Raw genomic sequence first — 14,992 nt, 5'->3', positions numbered from 1 at the left:
AACCGCCAAGTTTAAGCGTCTTGTATTTTCTGAAGCCTCAAGCTTGTCTGAATAACATTTAACAATTCAGTTCCTACCTCACAGAAAACACTGAATCTCCGTTATAAAACCTACCGATGTTGCTTATAGTGAGAATCATACAAAATACATTCACTGCGTGGACAAAGTACAGAGTTTTGGATGTTGCAGCAGGAGGTATGCGTAGTTACCACACTGTGCTGTAAAGCGTCACAAAACTTTATCCTCCAATTTAGATTACGCATGTAATGGACACAGCAAGTTTGTTCATCCAACAAAGCTTCTTAATTGTATTCGGGAGGTAACCTCTTCGAATCTCGGCCGCTACAGTATGAGGTTGTTCGTGGTTTTCCTAAGTCCCCTCAGAATTCCGGGACATGTATTTGAAACAGGACTACTTCCCCACCAATCCTTTCAATTTTATCCCACGCACATCGTCTGTCAGTAATACGTGACATACCCTGTAGAAGCAGCAACGGTTGCATAACCAGACTCGCTTGTGAACACGAGTGGCAGACAGTCCTTTGTCTAAGCGGCCGAGACCGTGAAATGCTACCGGAGACCGACCTTGAGAGAAAGTGCATATAAGAGTGAAAGTGAGTCCTTAAGTGTGTCACGAAACTACTTACCCACTGAACTCTTACGCGCATTCGATTACAGGGGAATGAAGTAACCTACTGACCGAGACTAGGCGACGGTGTCGTGCAAAGTAAGTCTGTAGCCCCAGCACAGTACGGCATCCTTTCTGTTCCCTATCGTAGACCGAATTGAACATGCAATGCCGTCATGAATTTACTCCGTACGCTTGCTAAAGCGATAGGCAAGTGTTGTAGTCGAGTCTTGCATGCGGCTGCTTATTCATTCACAGAATTTTTTCTTTGATTACATGAATAAATTAGGAGTCAGGATAACTCAGTCGACATAGCGACGGGCTGGAACGGCCAGGGGAAAGATTTTTCTCTTCTCCACCGCGTCCAGACCGGCTCTGGGACCCATCAGTCTCCTATCTAATGGGTAACGGGCGATATCTTCCGAGGGTAAAGCGGCCGGGGTGTGAAACTGACCACACACCTCCAACTATTGCCGAGTTCAAGACTGGCTCTATACCTCCACTCTTTCATATGTCTTCATGATATAGTGTTTAATTTATTAATTACCTTATTATTAATTAATTATTAATTACTTTACCTTTCTTTTAACCTTGCATGAATAAACTTTAGTTTCTTAACTTCATTAAAATTTCAGCTGTGATACTAACAATGAAAGCAGCCTCATCCCGGTATTTCTGTTTGTTTCTAAACGACTAACGACTCGTTATTGAACTCTGGTTCAATAAATTCATGTACAGCGTGAATTAAACTTGCTCATTTTTCTGTACTATTTCAGTAATGTCAGCACTTACATAACACATCTAAAGTTCTAGAGAGTAGCTCATTTTAATTACAGATCTGCGTTGCATGTGAGAAGTATAGAAAGAAGTATCAGGGCAGTGATTGCTTCAGGACTGCTAGAAAGAGGGCGGTGCGCTGTAACCACGGTCCATGCACTTCCTGTAACCCGTGTCTCACTGCACTCCAGCAAATTCACTACGCATTCAATTGAGAACGGCCAGGCTTAAAATCATGGACATGACGCCTGCCTCTCCTAGCTTCTTACTTGACTTATATCTCGACCATGAAGATGGAGGCGGTATGTTCCTCTGAAACATAGGGTTCTCTCCGAAATGCATGGTGTTACAGCCCAGAGGGACATACTTTTCACCAGTAACTAAGGATCCAGGTCGAATTAAGCTTGTAATTTAAAAATTCTTAGAAACGTTATATTAATACAATAATGAATTTCTTGGACATTATCCGATTTTTTTTATCGGAGACAGCGTTTCGGAGCTGGACTCGTCTCCGTCTTCAGGTAAGAAATATATTCAGCTGGGCCCAATCGATTTTTGCAATGCCACAGGTGCGAGGGGTCACATGTGTCTTTTTACCTTAATTACCGCGGATGGTTTGCCTTGCTTGGTTCATATACCGTGTGTTGTGTTACTTTTTGAGCCTGAACATAGTGACTAGCTCCACTGATTGAACTCAAAAGAGCAGGATTCCTCCCTGAGGACGGAGGCAGAGTCAAGAGTCAGAAACATAGTCCGAAATGAAACTTAGGATGATACTGAATGTCCGGAAATTTAACGTTTTAGGATTTGGGGTCACAGTGACCGTGATGAAGAGTTTCATCTTCTCGGATATAACGCTGTATATTCTGTTGAACGTTAACCGACGTTTCTTAGGAGCATCTCGTCGCCACCTTCAGGGTCGAAGAATAAGGTTCATCCTGGTTTCTTCCTTCACTTCTTCTACGACCCTCAAGATGGAGGCGACATGTTCCTCGGAAAGGTCAACTGACTTTCAACGGACTACATGACGTTATATCACAGAAGACAGAAATTTTCTTGATCATTGTAGGTTTCTAATCGTTTGAGTACACGCTAATGAGGGTAGGTACCAATGCAAATAATAAGAGGAACTGTCAACACTCCAGTCTCTCAGTGGCAAGCGAGGCTAACCAGTATTTGTCTGCCGCAGCATTTGATGAGCGGCTGGCTCCAGGAGTACAGCTACAGGTGCCAACCCGTTGACTACTCACACAGCCCAACAGCGCTCAGGGTGAGTATCACTACATTAAGCCATCCACATATTTCGACGAGTGAGGAACGTCTACCCATTCAATTAGCATTAATGTCATTTCTGAGGATTCGTCATCATAACATCTTCCTTCCCGTCATTATGCCCCTCTAAAGCAATGATGTGTACTCCTACTGGTCCCATCAGGACCATGGTTTGGCTTTTCTCTAGGTCTGTGACATTTTTACACGCTCGGCTTGCTCTTCCAAACCAAAGATGGAGGCTGTAGGTTCATCCGAAACATATCCAACGGTCTACTGCACCACAGAGTGTTGTCACATCTCACAAAACAGCAGCGAAGCAGCTCAGCTGTGCCAGAGGCTGTGGGGCGGGGTGCAGCACACCAAGGCGCAGTTCCCACTGTTGCCCTGACACGTCTGTAATAACTGGATCAACTTGAACGATCGAATGCAGAGGTTGAGGTGCACCTCAAGAAACTCCCAGAAGAAGAAACAGGCTACCGCTCGCAACATATCAGTATCGAGAGGATCTGCGGTAATGCTCTAGGCTGGTATCCTGGAGGTCCTCGCTTCGAATCTCGACCGTGACACCGGCTATCATTACTTGAGGTTTTCGTAGCTAAATTAAGTCCCCCCCACGTAAAAGCTAGGAGAGTCCCTTCATGGGCCTTCACTGCCTCCAATTCGTACTTCAGCAGCCATCCAACCGTTCCAGGCTATACCGCCTGGATACTGACAGAGTAGTGAAAACGCATAAAGCTATCCCTGTAACAGGCCGTGGAGGCCCATGGGGTTGTGAGATGTCAGATTCCCACAGTTTTTCTAGACAATCGGTTCAGAAATGGCGGTAAGGTTGTCAGCCTTACGTGCCAAGCTATCCTTTAACAGGCCGTGGAGGCCCATGGGGCTGTGAGATGTCGAGGCTCCCATAGTTTCTAACCAATCCTCTCATAGATGGCGGTGAGGTTGTCACCCTTACGTGCCAAGCTGTCCCTATAAGAGACCGTGGAGCTACATAGGGTTGTGAGACGTCGAGCCTCCCATATCTTCTAGCCAACAACCTCATAGACGGTGGCGAGGTTATCAGTCCTATGCGGCGGCTGACCGGCCGCTCTTTACCCCCAGAAAGATTCCTGGTACTCATCTCTGTTGGAGGCTAAGCCGACCCCAGGACTATAGTACGGCTGGAAGAATTAGGTCAGCTGAAAAATGCAACGACTTAATCGGGAATTGAACACGCGACCTCAGTGCCTCAACCAACTACGCATCTTAAAATAACACACATAAAAATAAAAAGGCAAGAATCCGATAATCATGGATTACTCTTGTTTCTTGCAGATGGCCAACCTGTGCTGGTGGTACTACTTATCGAAGTTCACGGAATTCATGGACACGGTGAGTAACGAACAGCCGCGGTTATGAGAGGGAGGTGACATTTCTGTGAAACTAAATGAGTGAGGTTTCAATCTCTTAATTTGCTAGTTACTGCACCTCCGCAGGTTTCGCTGCTACACATTCCAATACTGGCAAGGAAAGCATTCACACCCCAGGGGAAGAGCGGCTCCTTATGCGCCAGAAGGGAGGGGGCAGGAGCCAGGAATCTCGTCTATCTGAATTTCTGGAAAAAGGCCAAAATTAAAAAGAAATATGGAAATATATCAATATTGTAACGTGTTTTGAGTTCGAATCTCGCTGATCACGCGTGTAAGTCCTAATCCCGTCGGTCACGTGTGTAAGTTCGTATCCCACTTCTGACACCAGTGTAACGTGTTTACGTTACCGAAGACGCCGTAGAGATGTTTAATTGGTTTATTCAACAATCTACAAGAAACGGCTACAATTAATTGTCACACAGTTGCGNAATAATAATAATAATAATAAAATTTTTCGAAAATATTTAACAGTACTCAGACGTTCAAAAATGTCTCGTCTTACAATTTGAAATAATATTAAAAATCGGCTCAATTATATGTGGTTACGGAGGGCGCCAGAAAAATATACCGCGGGCGCCGCGTTGGACAGGGCTGCTGTACACTGTACATGTGTAAAGACCTCCAGATGTTACCAAACAACGCTCTATTGTTACAGTTCTTCTTTGTACTGCGAAAGAAGGACAACCAGGTGACCATTCTACATCTCTATCACCACACGGTGACGCCCCTAGAAACGTGGGTGTGCGTTAAGTTTATTGCAGGTATGTGTAACACATCAAGTCTATGTTTCTATGGGCGGGAGTCATTTGAGGGCAGGTAGGATTACTGATGAATTGTAAAGCATTTGAAGGAGTGGGGCCCGATCGGGGTACTATCCAGCATTTACCTTCAGGAACTGAGAAAAGTCACGAAAAATCAGACAAGAAAGCCAGTGTTCCAGTAGAGACTCGAACCTGGCACCTCTGGAATACGAGTCTAGGGCCCTAACGCTACCTTCACGTGCTGAAGATGGCCGCATCATTTAAAACGAAAGGGAACGTTTTTGTTTTCTCACGGTTCATTTGGCGACGGCGCCCTCAGCAGTTTAGACTATACAGCACCCAATGGTAAGAATTTCGCTGAAAGATAAACTGGAAAGGATATGTAGAGAAGCGGTCGTGGCTCATTTCAAGACACTATGGCAGCATTCTTCTGGAGGGACTCGGTAAAACCACGAAAATCTAAATAAGGCTGAGGAATTCTATCTTCTGGGATTTATCGCTATGTAGCACTACGCTGAAAGTCAATCGATGTTTCGGAGGAACATGTCGCCTCCATCTTCAGGGTCCAACAGTAATCCAAGCAAGAAACCAGCTCTTTCCGCCTGTCACCACCTTTCACGCTGGTGTCTCGCTTATTATTCGACCCTGAAGATGGTAGTGACATTTTCCTTCGAAACGTAACGTTGGCTGAATTTCAAAGAACTGCACGGCGGTATATCCTAGAAGACAGAACACTTCATAACCACCGCTGTGAGAACCTCAAATACTACGTCAATAAGGTGCTACCGTTTGAGTCAACTCGCTCGGACACTGAACGGGCAAATAGTTTTGTACAAAAGAAAAAACGTTTATTTATAACATAATTCGGTTAACCCTATGAAGACGATACGTAGGGAGGGGCATAAGGAAGTGGTGGGGAATATTTTATGGGGGAGGAGGGACAGAAAAGAACTCTAAATAATATTTAAGAATTCAGTCCGCACCTCACAGGAAACGCGCGATTAAAGCTGTTTAGATAATAATCACTGTTTAATCTGATACGTCACGCATAAATACACTGTGTGTGCAGAATTCAGAACTTCAGAATGTTAATGCAGCTGGTACATATAGTTACCTCTGTGATTTGAAGGGTTAATGAGCGAAGCTATTGAACATGTGTGTTTTCTTTGTTTTGTTATGTGAAAGCTAATACATTGCTAAAGTAAGCAAAATGGGACACAGGTTTGAAAGCAATGTGGAAAAAGATTAAGGCCACAAACACAGTTGAGGATTTCTAATCATACAAAAGGAGGTCATGAGGTTAAGAAACTCCGCATAGCGTAAATCATACCTGAACCGAACAAGTTATGACAATTCTGGTTCCTTCTCACACTCTCGTTTAATTATCTTGAAACCCAGGACATATCGGAAATTTAGCCGTATACTGGACATAAGATGATCACAATGGCCGCGCGGACTAAGGCATGAACCGTTTTACCCGCTCGACACTGGTGTTGTGGGTTCGAATCCAACTCAAGGCATGGATGTCTGTATTGTATGCGTTTATTCTGTGTGTAGGCAGAGGCCTTGCGACGGGCTGATCCCCCGTCCAAGGAGTCCTACCGTCTGTGTATAAGATTAAGAAACTTAAAAAGCGGTCATGGCCCAACAAAGCACTGTGGATCCATAATAATAATAATAATAATAATGGAGACAAACCGAAACTGGTACCTGTAGACAGGTTTGAGCAAAACGTTCCAACAGATGCTACAAAAATCAGCTCGGAGGTGCTCGAGCAGTTACAAGGGACAGACAGACAGACAGACGTAGCCATGGCGAAACTAATAGCAGCGTTTTTGCAACTTCCTGCAGAGTACAGGCCAAGCAATAATTTAAATTGACTTCGCCCCCTCCCCACTCAAGTTTCCTTCTTATTCTCACCTTCTTCTCTTCATCTTCCCTTCTTCTATCCTCCTTCTACGTCATTTCCCTTTTAATATAGTATTATTAGTTTAGGGGGCATGCAGAGCTTAGCTGGTTGAGGAACTATGCTACAAATCGGAAGGTCGTGGGTTCCATTCCCGATGAGGTCAGTGGGTTTTTCAATTGACCTAATCCTTCCAGCCGCACTATGGCCCTGGGGTCGACTCAACCTCTAAGAGAAATGAGTACCATGAATCTTCTTGGGGGTAAAGAGCGGCTGGCGCGTAAGGCTGACAACCTTACCGCTATCTGTGAGCCTAATATCTAGAGAAAATGTGGGAGCCTCGACGTCTCACAACCCTGTGGTGCTCCACGACCTGTTACGGGGATAGCTGAGCTTGCTATTATTAGATTTCCACGTCTGATTCTCTTCCTTCGGCCGCACGAGCAGCGCTCCGGGCCTGAAAGCCTTAATCTCAACTATGACTAAATTTGTACGAAACGTCTTTGAGGTTGCCTCATCATCAGACATTAATATATGCTATTACGTCACTAGTAGAAAGTTACTCGCTTCGATTTTCAACATATGACGCTAACCAAAATCGCCATATCCGAGATCTCTAATACACAGGCCTTGACTGCCGCAAGGTATGACGCACCCTGAGATGTAGTGACCACAGAGACGTTTACACAAATCGGCCGGTATTTCAGGTGGGCACGGCACGTTTTCAAACCTCGTGAACAACATAGTCCACGTCATCATGTATTTCTACTACATGCTGTCTGCCATGGGGCCGCACTACCAGAAGTATCTCTGGTGGAAGAAGCACCTCACTCTGCTCCAACTGGTGAGTTAGCCTGGAACACATGCGCTGAAGTTCTGGCAACAGACACCAACCAGCAAGTACTCACGCTTATACAGGGAGGCTAACTCTCTGGAAGCAGAACCCGAAGGTTCAACACAGCTAATAACAAAGCCCGCCACTGGACACGATCCTGAGCCAGTTTTATCCACCTCACAGCCTGTTTCCCTGAGATCCATCTTACTAATTAACTGACTCTCTGGTAGCAGTACCCGAAGGTTCAACACAGATAAAAACAAAGCCCGCCACTGGACACGATCCTGAGCCAGTTTTATCCACCTCACAGCCTGTTTCCCTGAGATCCATCTTACTAATTAACTGACTCTCTGGTAGCAGTACCCGAAGGTTCAACACAGATAAAAACAAAGCCCGCCACTGGACACGATCCTGAGCCAGTTTTATCCACCTCACAGCCTGTTTCCCTGAGATCCATCTTACTAATTAACTGACTCTCTGGTAGCAGTACCCGAAGGTTCAACACAGATAAAAACAAAGCCCGCCACTGGACACGATCCTGAGCCAGTTTTATCCACCTCACAGCCTGTTTCCCTGAGATCCATCTTACTAATTAACTGACTCTCTGGTAGCAGTACCCGAAGGTTCAACACAGATAAAAACAAAGCCCGCCACTGGACACGATCCTGAGCCAGTTTTATCCACCTCACAGCCTGTTTCCTTGAGATCCATCATACTAATTAACTGACTCTGGTAGCAGAAGCCGAAGGTTCAGCATCGCTAATAACAAAGCCCGCCACTGGACACGATCCTGAGCCAGTTTTATCCACCTCACAGCCTGTTTCCTTGAGATCCATCATACTAATTAACTGACTCTGGTAGCAGAAGCCGAAGGTTCAGCATCGCTAATAACAAAGCCCGCCACTGGACACGATCCTGAGCCAGTTCCATTCACCTCCCAGCTTCACATCCTAATTCCCTAATATCCAGTTTATTCCTTCTATATCATTAGCTGTCTTCTAAGAGTCTGTTTTCCGAGATATCTCCCTACTCACACTATATGTTAATTTGCCCCCCCCCCGGCACATCTAACCATGTTGCTATATCTTTATAATATTTCGACCTGCAGAAGCTGTAACTACGTAACGAGTGACAGGCAAAATAGACTCAAAGATGGTTTTGTCAGTTTGAAATGACTGGTTCTGTTTGACAAACATCTAGGTCTGTCTAAATGGTTGTGGTGTATGGGGGCTCTCCCTTCCAGGAAGGGCAAATGTAGACTGTAGGACCACTGCAGATAAAGGGGAGCGAAGGCTAAAAATGGGATTGGTCGGCCCCTTTTAGGCACTCACATCACCACTATTCTAATGCTGCCACCAGACACGTCAGCCTACCCGTACCGACAGCCCACAGACTTCCGAAATACTCCCTCAGTACCTCACCGTTTTTTTTTCTTTCGCTGGAATATCTAAAGCGTGGGAATCCCCTGACCACACAGTCAGACGGGTTTCCGCCTGGCCTGCCGACTGCGCAGGACCATCTCTTTAGTATGTTGCGGCAACATGCTACAAATTCTCTGCCTACCTTGGAATGCAACCTTAACGCTCTGCTGGTCGCCGCTCGATTTCATTTTCGTGAATCGAACCTGGTTCTATCTTCGTTATGGTTACAGGGCATAACGATGGCGAACACAACATATATGATCAGAATCCACATTAACACCAGTATGAGCATAAAACTAATTCCATGGAGCAGGGCTCTTCTTGAGAAGCTAATAGTCGCTCAGTTACTCCAAGAAACTTCCTTCTTTCTGTGGAATCGGAAAGTTCATTACCGTTTACACAACAGCTCGTAATTCCTGCATCAGATATTTCCTGTCCACAGCCACACATCTTATTTCGTTGCGACTCATTTTAATATTATCATCACTTTTGTGTCCGGTCTCTCGCATGGGCTCTTGGCTTCCGTGTGCCTTCCATCTCATCCTTTCTGATTTGATTAGTAATAACAGTGGGTGAAGAGTACAAATTATCAGGCTTCTTATTCTGAATGTGTTCCCAGTTGATTTGTCACGTCTTCCCTCTTCGATGCAAATATTCCTATCACCATCCTTTCCTGTGTTCCTCACTCAACCATTTGTAAAATATTCTCTGATTCCTTATGGGGCCTCAATAATAACAGTCATCATTGTAAATATGATACATAAAAACATTAATAATCACTCTACCTTTACTTAAGTGCACAGCGCGTCAATTAAGTGCGGCCACTTTAACATGAAAACATATAAATACACTTCTCCATGCTTCGTCCAGCATTGGCCACCCTCAGATGTTTCTCCGACACAAAAGAGAAGTACATTTCCTATTATTTTCGTTGTTTGAAGGCTATTTTTATGTTTGCGTGTTTGATCAGTGTTCTAACAGCACAATTGTAATTCCCCAATTATGTGAAAGTTACCCATTTTTTCCTTTCATGTAATTTTGCTTCTTTTATTTGTTTATACAGGTTTGCTATTTGCATTCTGCTGCAGCTGTTGTTACCAGGACTGTTTATAATGGTATTTAATTCCTTACATTTGTGTTATTTAACAGTAATTTATGCTGTGTATCCAGTTTTTGAACGTGGACATTTTATGTTCACTGGGAGGCATGAGGTATTTATTAATTATAATGTCTACTGTCCTTGGTTTCTCTATTTCTATAGTTTCTTCTTTGTTTAAGATGTTGAGGTCGAGGTGTGATGTTTGTTCTATTCATCAATGACTGTAAATTGTAGTGTCTTAGTGTTCTATTATTGATTCTAGTGTAATCTGGATATAAATGACAAATACAGTGTCCATGAATCTGGTTATGTTATAGTTTAACTTTCTAGAATATTTTTCAGTAGATGTTGTTACAAATTAGCATAAGGATTTCTGCTATGATGCCTGATACAGGGGATCCCATGGCAATTACATGTCACTGATTTGTGGGAGTGTTCTTTGTATTGGAAATAGTTTTGGTTTAATATTGTCTGCAAAATGTCTGTCGTTTCCTTAATGGTTAGCATGTCTACATTATTTTCTTTGAGAAGTTTTGTAGTAATGTTTAAATTTTGTTGACAGGAATGTTAGCATATAAATCTTTTATGTCAAGTCTTATGAATTTGGGTTATGTGCAGTTTATAAATTTCTTCTGCAAAACTTTTGGAGTTGGTGACACTGAATTCACATTTTAATGTTAAGAGTTCCTAGATTTTATGGTGTGTGCATTTAGGTAGCCTGTAAGATGGTGCATAAATGTTATTTATTCCTGTAATAGAGGATGAAGGTTTGTGTATGATTTTTGTTTTGGGGGTTGGTGCTGTTATGTTCATTTGTAAGATAATTTCACATACTAGAATAATTACATCCATGCAATCAGAAAACTATTCAAACATGCAACCATAAAAATAGCCTTCTAAAAACCAACACAATAGCAAACATACTTAAAAATACACATAAACAAATAAACACAAACATACCAGTATATACAAAGTGACATGCTTAGACTGCCAAAAATCATATAATGGGCAAATTCTGCTATCACTAAGAGTCAGATTATTTAGCATATAAAGTGCATAAGATACAACAAAGAAGACGCAGGATTTTCCACACACATATTAAGAAATATACATCGTTATGGGAACAAGAAGAGATTATGGAGAAAATCGACCATCATAGAAAGGGCTGAATCATGAATAGAAAGGAGAATTTTTTACATCTACAGTATATAAACAAAATAAAAAGTTACCAGATGAACAAATAAATAAGATATAGTGGAGTGGACTGGATTCATGTGGCTCAAGACACGACCCAATGGCAGGCTCTTCTGAACACAGTAATGAACTTTCAAAGGCAGGAAATTTCTCGACTAACCAAGCAACTGTTACTTGTTCAAAGACCCCTGCTCCATGGAGTAGGTAACTGAACAGACTCTTGTACCATGCCAACTAGTGATATGCTGGAGATTTCATGCGCATTGATGTTCCAACATGTATAAAACAAAACACAATTATATGCACAATACACAAAATAACTGTAATGCAGGGTCACTAAATGCCTGGCCATAATGTAAACAGAATTCTGTACAGTTGCAGTTCACACTTGTGTTCATCCACTCAGCACAAGTCCTCATCTTTGACTGTGGATACCCAAAACTGGTGGCAGGAATGCTAGTCATCCATTCTGTTATTTTCTTCGTGCTCTTCTTTGATTTCTACCAGAGAACCTACTTCAAAAATCGCAAACTGGAGAGAAATTTGCAATAGTTACAAGTAAGTATGAATCAAATTCTGTTTTCAACTTCAAATACTTCAGCCTATGAGTTATTCTTTTTGATCTGTAACCACGATAAGAAATTTGAATACACCATATATTTGTTGTCTCTTACAATATATTTCGGCTCATCAAGCCATCATCAAGTATGAAAGTTTCTAATGATGGTATGTTAATACAATTACTGTTTCTGGATATTATCCATCATGTCCTCTTTTTGTTTAAAATGTATGTTTCAGAAACTAGATTTTGTCTCTGTCTTCAGGTAGAACCTACTCAGTTGGGCCCAATCAATAGAGTTATTCCTTATCTCTGGACAACACCACCAATACAAGATGGGATATATAAATCAAGTGTGAGAGTTAAGACAAACATTATAATCACATATGGCTTATGCCATGCTTTGTTTATACTCATATATCCCACCTTGTCTTGGTGCTGGTGTCTACACAAGGGGACTAGGTCTACTGACTGGGCCCAACTAAGTAGGTTCCACCTGAAGATGAAGACAGAATCTGGTCACCAAAACGTTGTGTTTTAAATAAAAAAAAGGACGACAGAAATGTCTAGAAACACGAAAACTGCATCCTCAGTATTTGACTTCTTTACATATAGCTGTATAAATGTGCTAGTATTCCTACATTGGTCAGCATTTCACAACCACCACATATAAAACACATTTCTCCCAAATACAATAACAGAAACAAAGAGAAAAAACAATCATATGCCCACAAACCAATAAAAACATACTAAATCAATACAAGGCAGGGAAGAACCCCAAAGAAACACATCAGCAGAACAGCTTTCACTAACTCCTAATTTTAATTTTTAATTTTTATTCTTAACGATTTAATATTTTAACTATTAATCTTATAGGTGAATAAACCCTTTTATACAGTATTACCCATTACCAACAAAAAAAAATGTATTCCAATCTGTAAACACTGGCCAATGGAGGAATCCTAGCAACAGGTCAACCACGTGACGATGGCTTGATGAGCCGATTGGCGTAAGAAAAGAAAAATAGATGGTATATCCACATTTCTTATTGTGGCAATGGATCAAAAAATAAATGTTCACATAATTTGATGCTAAAATATTTCTACCTATAAGATGAGGCCGCCAGGAACTGTGATACATTTCTGTGCATGACTTCCACTAGTACGGAGTCAGACTATGTTAAATTTGAAGAGTTTTGTCTTATGGGATATAACGCTGTGTAGTTCACTGAAAGATATCTTTCAACAGACTATACAGCATTATATCTGAAAGACAGAATTCTTCAAAACGCCTGCTCTGGGAACCTCAAATCCCACACGTTACATTTGTCAAAAGCAATCTGAGAGTTTTAAACCATGGCCAAATTTGTAATCACTAGTAAATAAAGTTGTCCCTGTACTTAATCAATTAAGCACTATGCCATGAAGACATTATTGACCTCAGCACTAGATGGAGGTAAATGGTAAGCTTCAGACCTCAACCACTTCACCCTGGGGAAAACTGACCCCAGGTACTAATTGGGTAGGAGGTTCAGTGGGCCACAGAAACAGCAGTGGAGAACAGAGAAATCTTGCTCCTACCAGGGATGAAACCGAACCATCCAGCTTGTAGCCCATTGCTATACCGACTTCTTGTAATGAGTAATATGTAAACAATACTCCATATACAATTTGTAGTAGGTACAAAATTTTACATTCTTACTCATTTTCATTATTTATCACAATCAAACCAAAAAGCACCCAATGCACTTTGGGTGACCATTAAGTTCCTGTTTTACATATGGCAAAGCTATTACCTTTAGAAGCTACATACTTTTATTTTTATATATTTATGGTTTATTTAACACTCTTGTCATTAGGAAACCAGAAAGGATTTGTAAGAGGTGACAGCCTAACAAGGTACTATCCCAACATACGTCTGGAGGGACTAATGAGAACCACAAAAGAAGAATATACTCAGCTACGATAAGCAGAGTTCTGGCTGAGATTCAAATCAAGCATGCCCTGAATACAAATAGAGCATTACCACTACACTAACCTGCTCACTACAGTAACCTCAAGTGGCATGATGATAGTGCTGTTTCATGGAAATTCATGAACTGAGGTGTGAACGACAGCAGAGACCCACAGATAAAGTAATAACATACATTTATATCACCATAGATAACAACAGCACACTACTAGAATATTTCGGTGGAGATTATAAAAATAAACCTTCAAGACTTAAAAAAAGTTTCAGGAAGAACTAATCGTCTACTTCCTTTTCACTACATACTGAGGGTTTGCTGTCACACAGGCAATATAGAAATCAGTGTCCAACAGTTCTCCTATTGTGGGATGACTATTCATTGCTGTGGGAACATGTTTAATGAGTCATTGCCTATCAAAGAACAATGCTACCATTCATTTTCAACACTTTAAGTCGAATTGGCACCACTGGCTTTTGATATATTTAACATATCAAATCTTACAAATTAACTTAAAATAAAACATTTCAATATTAGTGTTTCAATGCCAAGGCTTGGTTTCTCCAAGTCTGGTACTACCAGTGTGTCCTGATTACCAAACATAATGACTGCCTTCTATCAAATTGATGCAACTGCACTGGTTATCCACAATGCTCAACCAAAACTCAACTGAAGGTTTTAAGTTTTCATAGTGGTGAGGATTCATAACGTGGGTTTCTGAGTTATACCACCACACATTCTGGCAGGTGGGTATCATTTCAGAAGACTGTCTCCATCAGAAATGAAGATAGATGTGGTGCTTCTCCAGAGTGTTGCTAGTGCTCAACTACACAGCGTCATCATAAATCACCAAGCTGTGACATGACACCGGAACTTGAATATCTTAACCTAAATCTTGGTAGGTGTCAGTTCCATCCACTGTGATGGTTATACTGCCACCAATGGGTTCTTTTGGAACAGCTGACTCTTACAACACCCACTAAGTGGCTACACACCACAGTAATGTTCCATTAACTGTCAGATGTCACGTTCATATGTTGAACTCTTTGTTTCAGGAGTCTATGGCAATGTGGCAGTGAAGTGTTTGTGTATGTGTGTGTGTAACTGTGAAACTGATAGGACCTTAAAATACATATTTGTAATATTAATTGTATTACTGCGGAAT

The 14,992-nt window shown here is 41.8% G+C and overlaps 1 protein-coding gene across 5 annotated transcripts in view; it reads left to right on the top strand.

The window, feature by feature from the left end:
• Nucleotides 1-14,962, top strand: part of LOC111865041 (elongation of very long chain fatty acids protein AAEL008004) — a 34,673-nt gene extending 19,711 nt beyond the window's left edge. For 4 of the 5 annotated variants that reach the window (XM_023852756.2, XM_033751660.1, XM_023852757.2 and 1 more), the window contains exons 4-9: nt 2,595-2,675; nt 3,992-4,048; nt 4,742-4,847; nt 7,461-7,597; nt 11,678-11,860; nt 13,720-14,948. In XM_023852756.2, coding sequence (XP_023708524.1) covers nt 2,595-2,675; nt 3,992-4,048; nt 4,742-4,847; nt 7,461-7,597; nt 11,678-11,854 — 558 coding nt within the window. In that variant the 3' untranslated portion in view covers nt 11,855-11,860; nt 13,720-14,948. Of the gene's footprint in view, nt 1-2,594; nt 2,676-3,991; nt 4,049-4,741; nt 4,848-7,460; nt 7,598-11,677; nt 11,861-13,719 lie in introns of all 5 variants that reach the window. The other variant, XM_023852759.2, reaches the window with a different exon arrangement.
• Nucleotides 14,963-14,992: the final 30 nt, after the last annotated feature.

Source organism: Cryptotermes secundus, unplaced genomic scaffold (genome assembly GCF_002891405.2).
Source record: "Cryptotermes secundus unplaced genomic scaffold, Csec_1.0 scaffold971, whole genome shotgun sequence".
Taxonomy (NCBI): domain Eukaryota; kingdom Metazoa; phylum Arthropoda; class Insecta; order Blattodea; family Kalotermitidae; genus Cryptotermes; species Cryptotermes secundus.
This window is presented reverse-complemented; position numbering and strand designations above follow the sequence as displayed.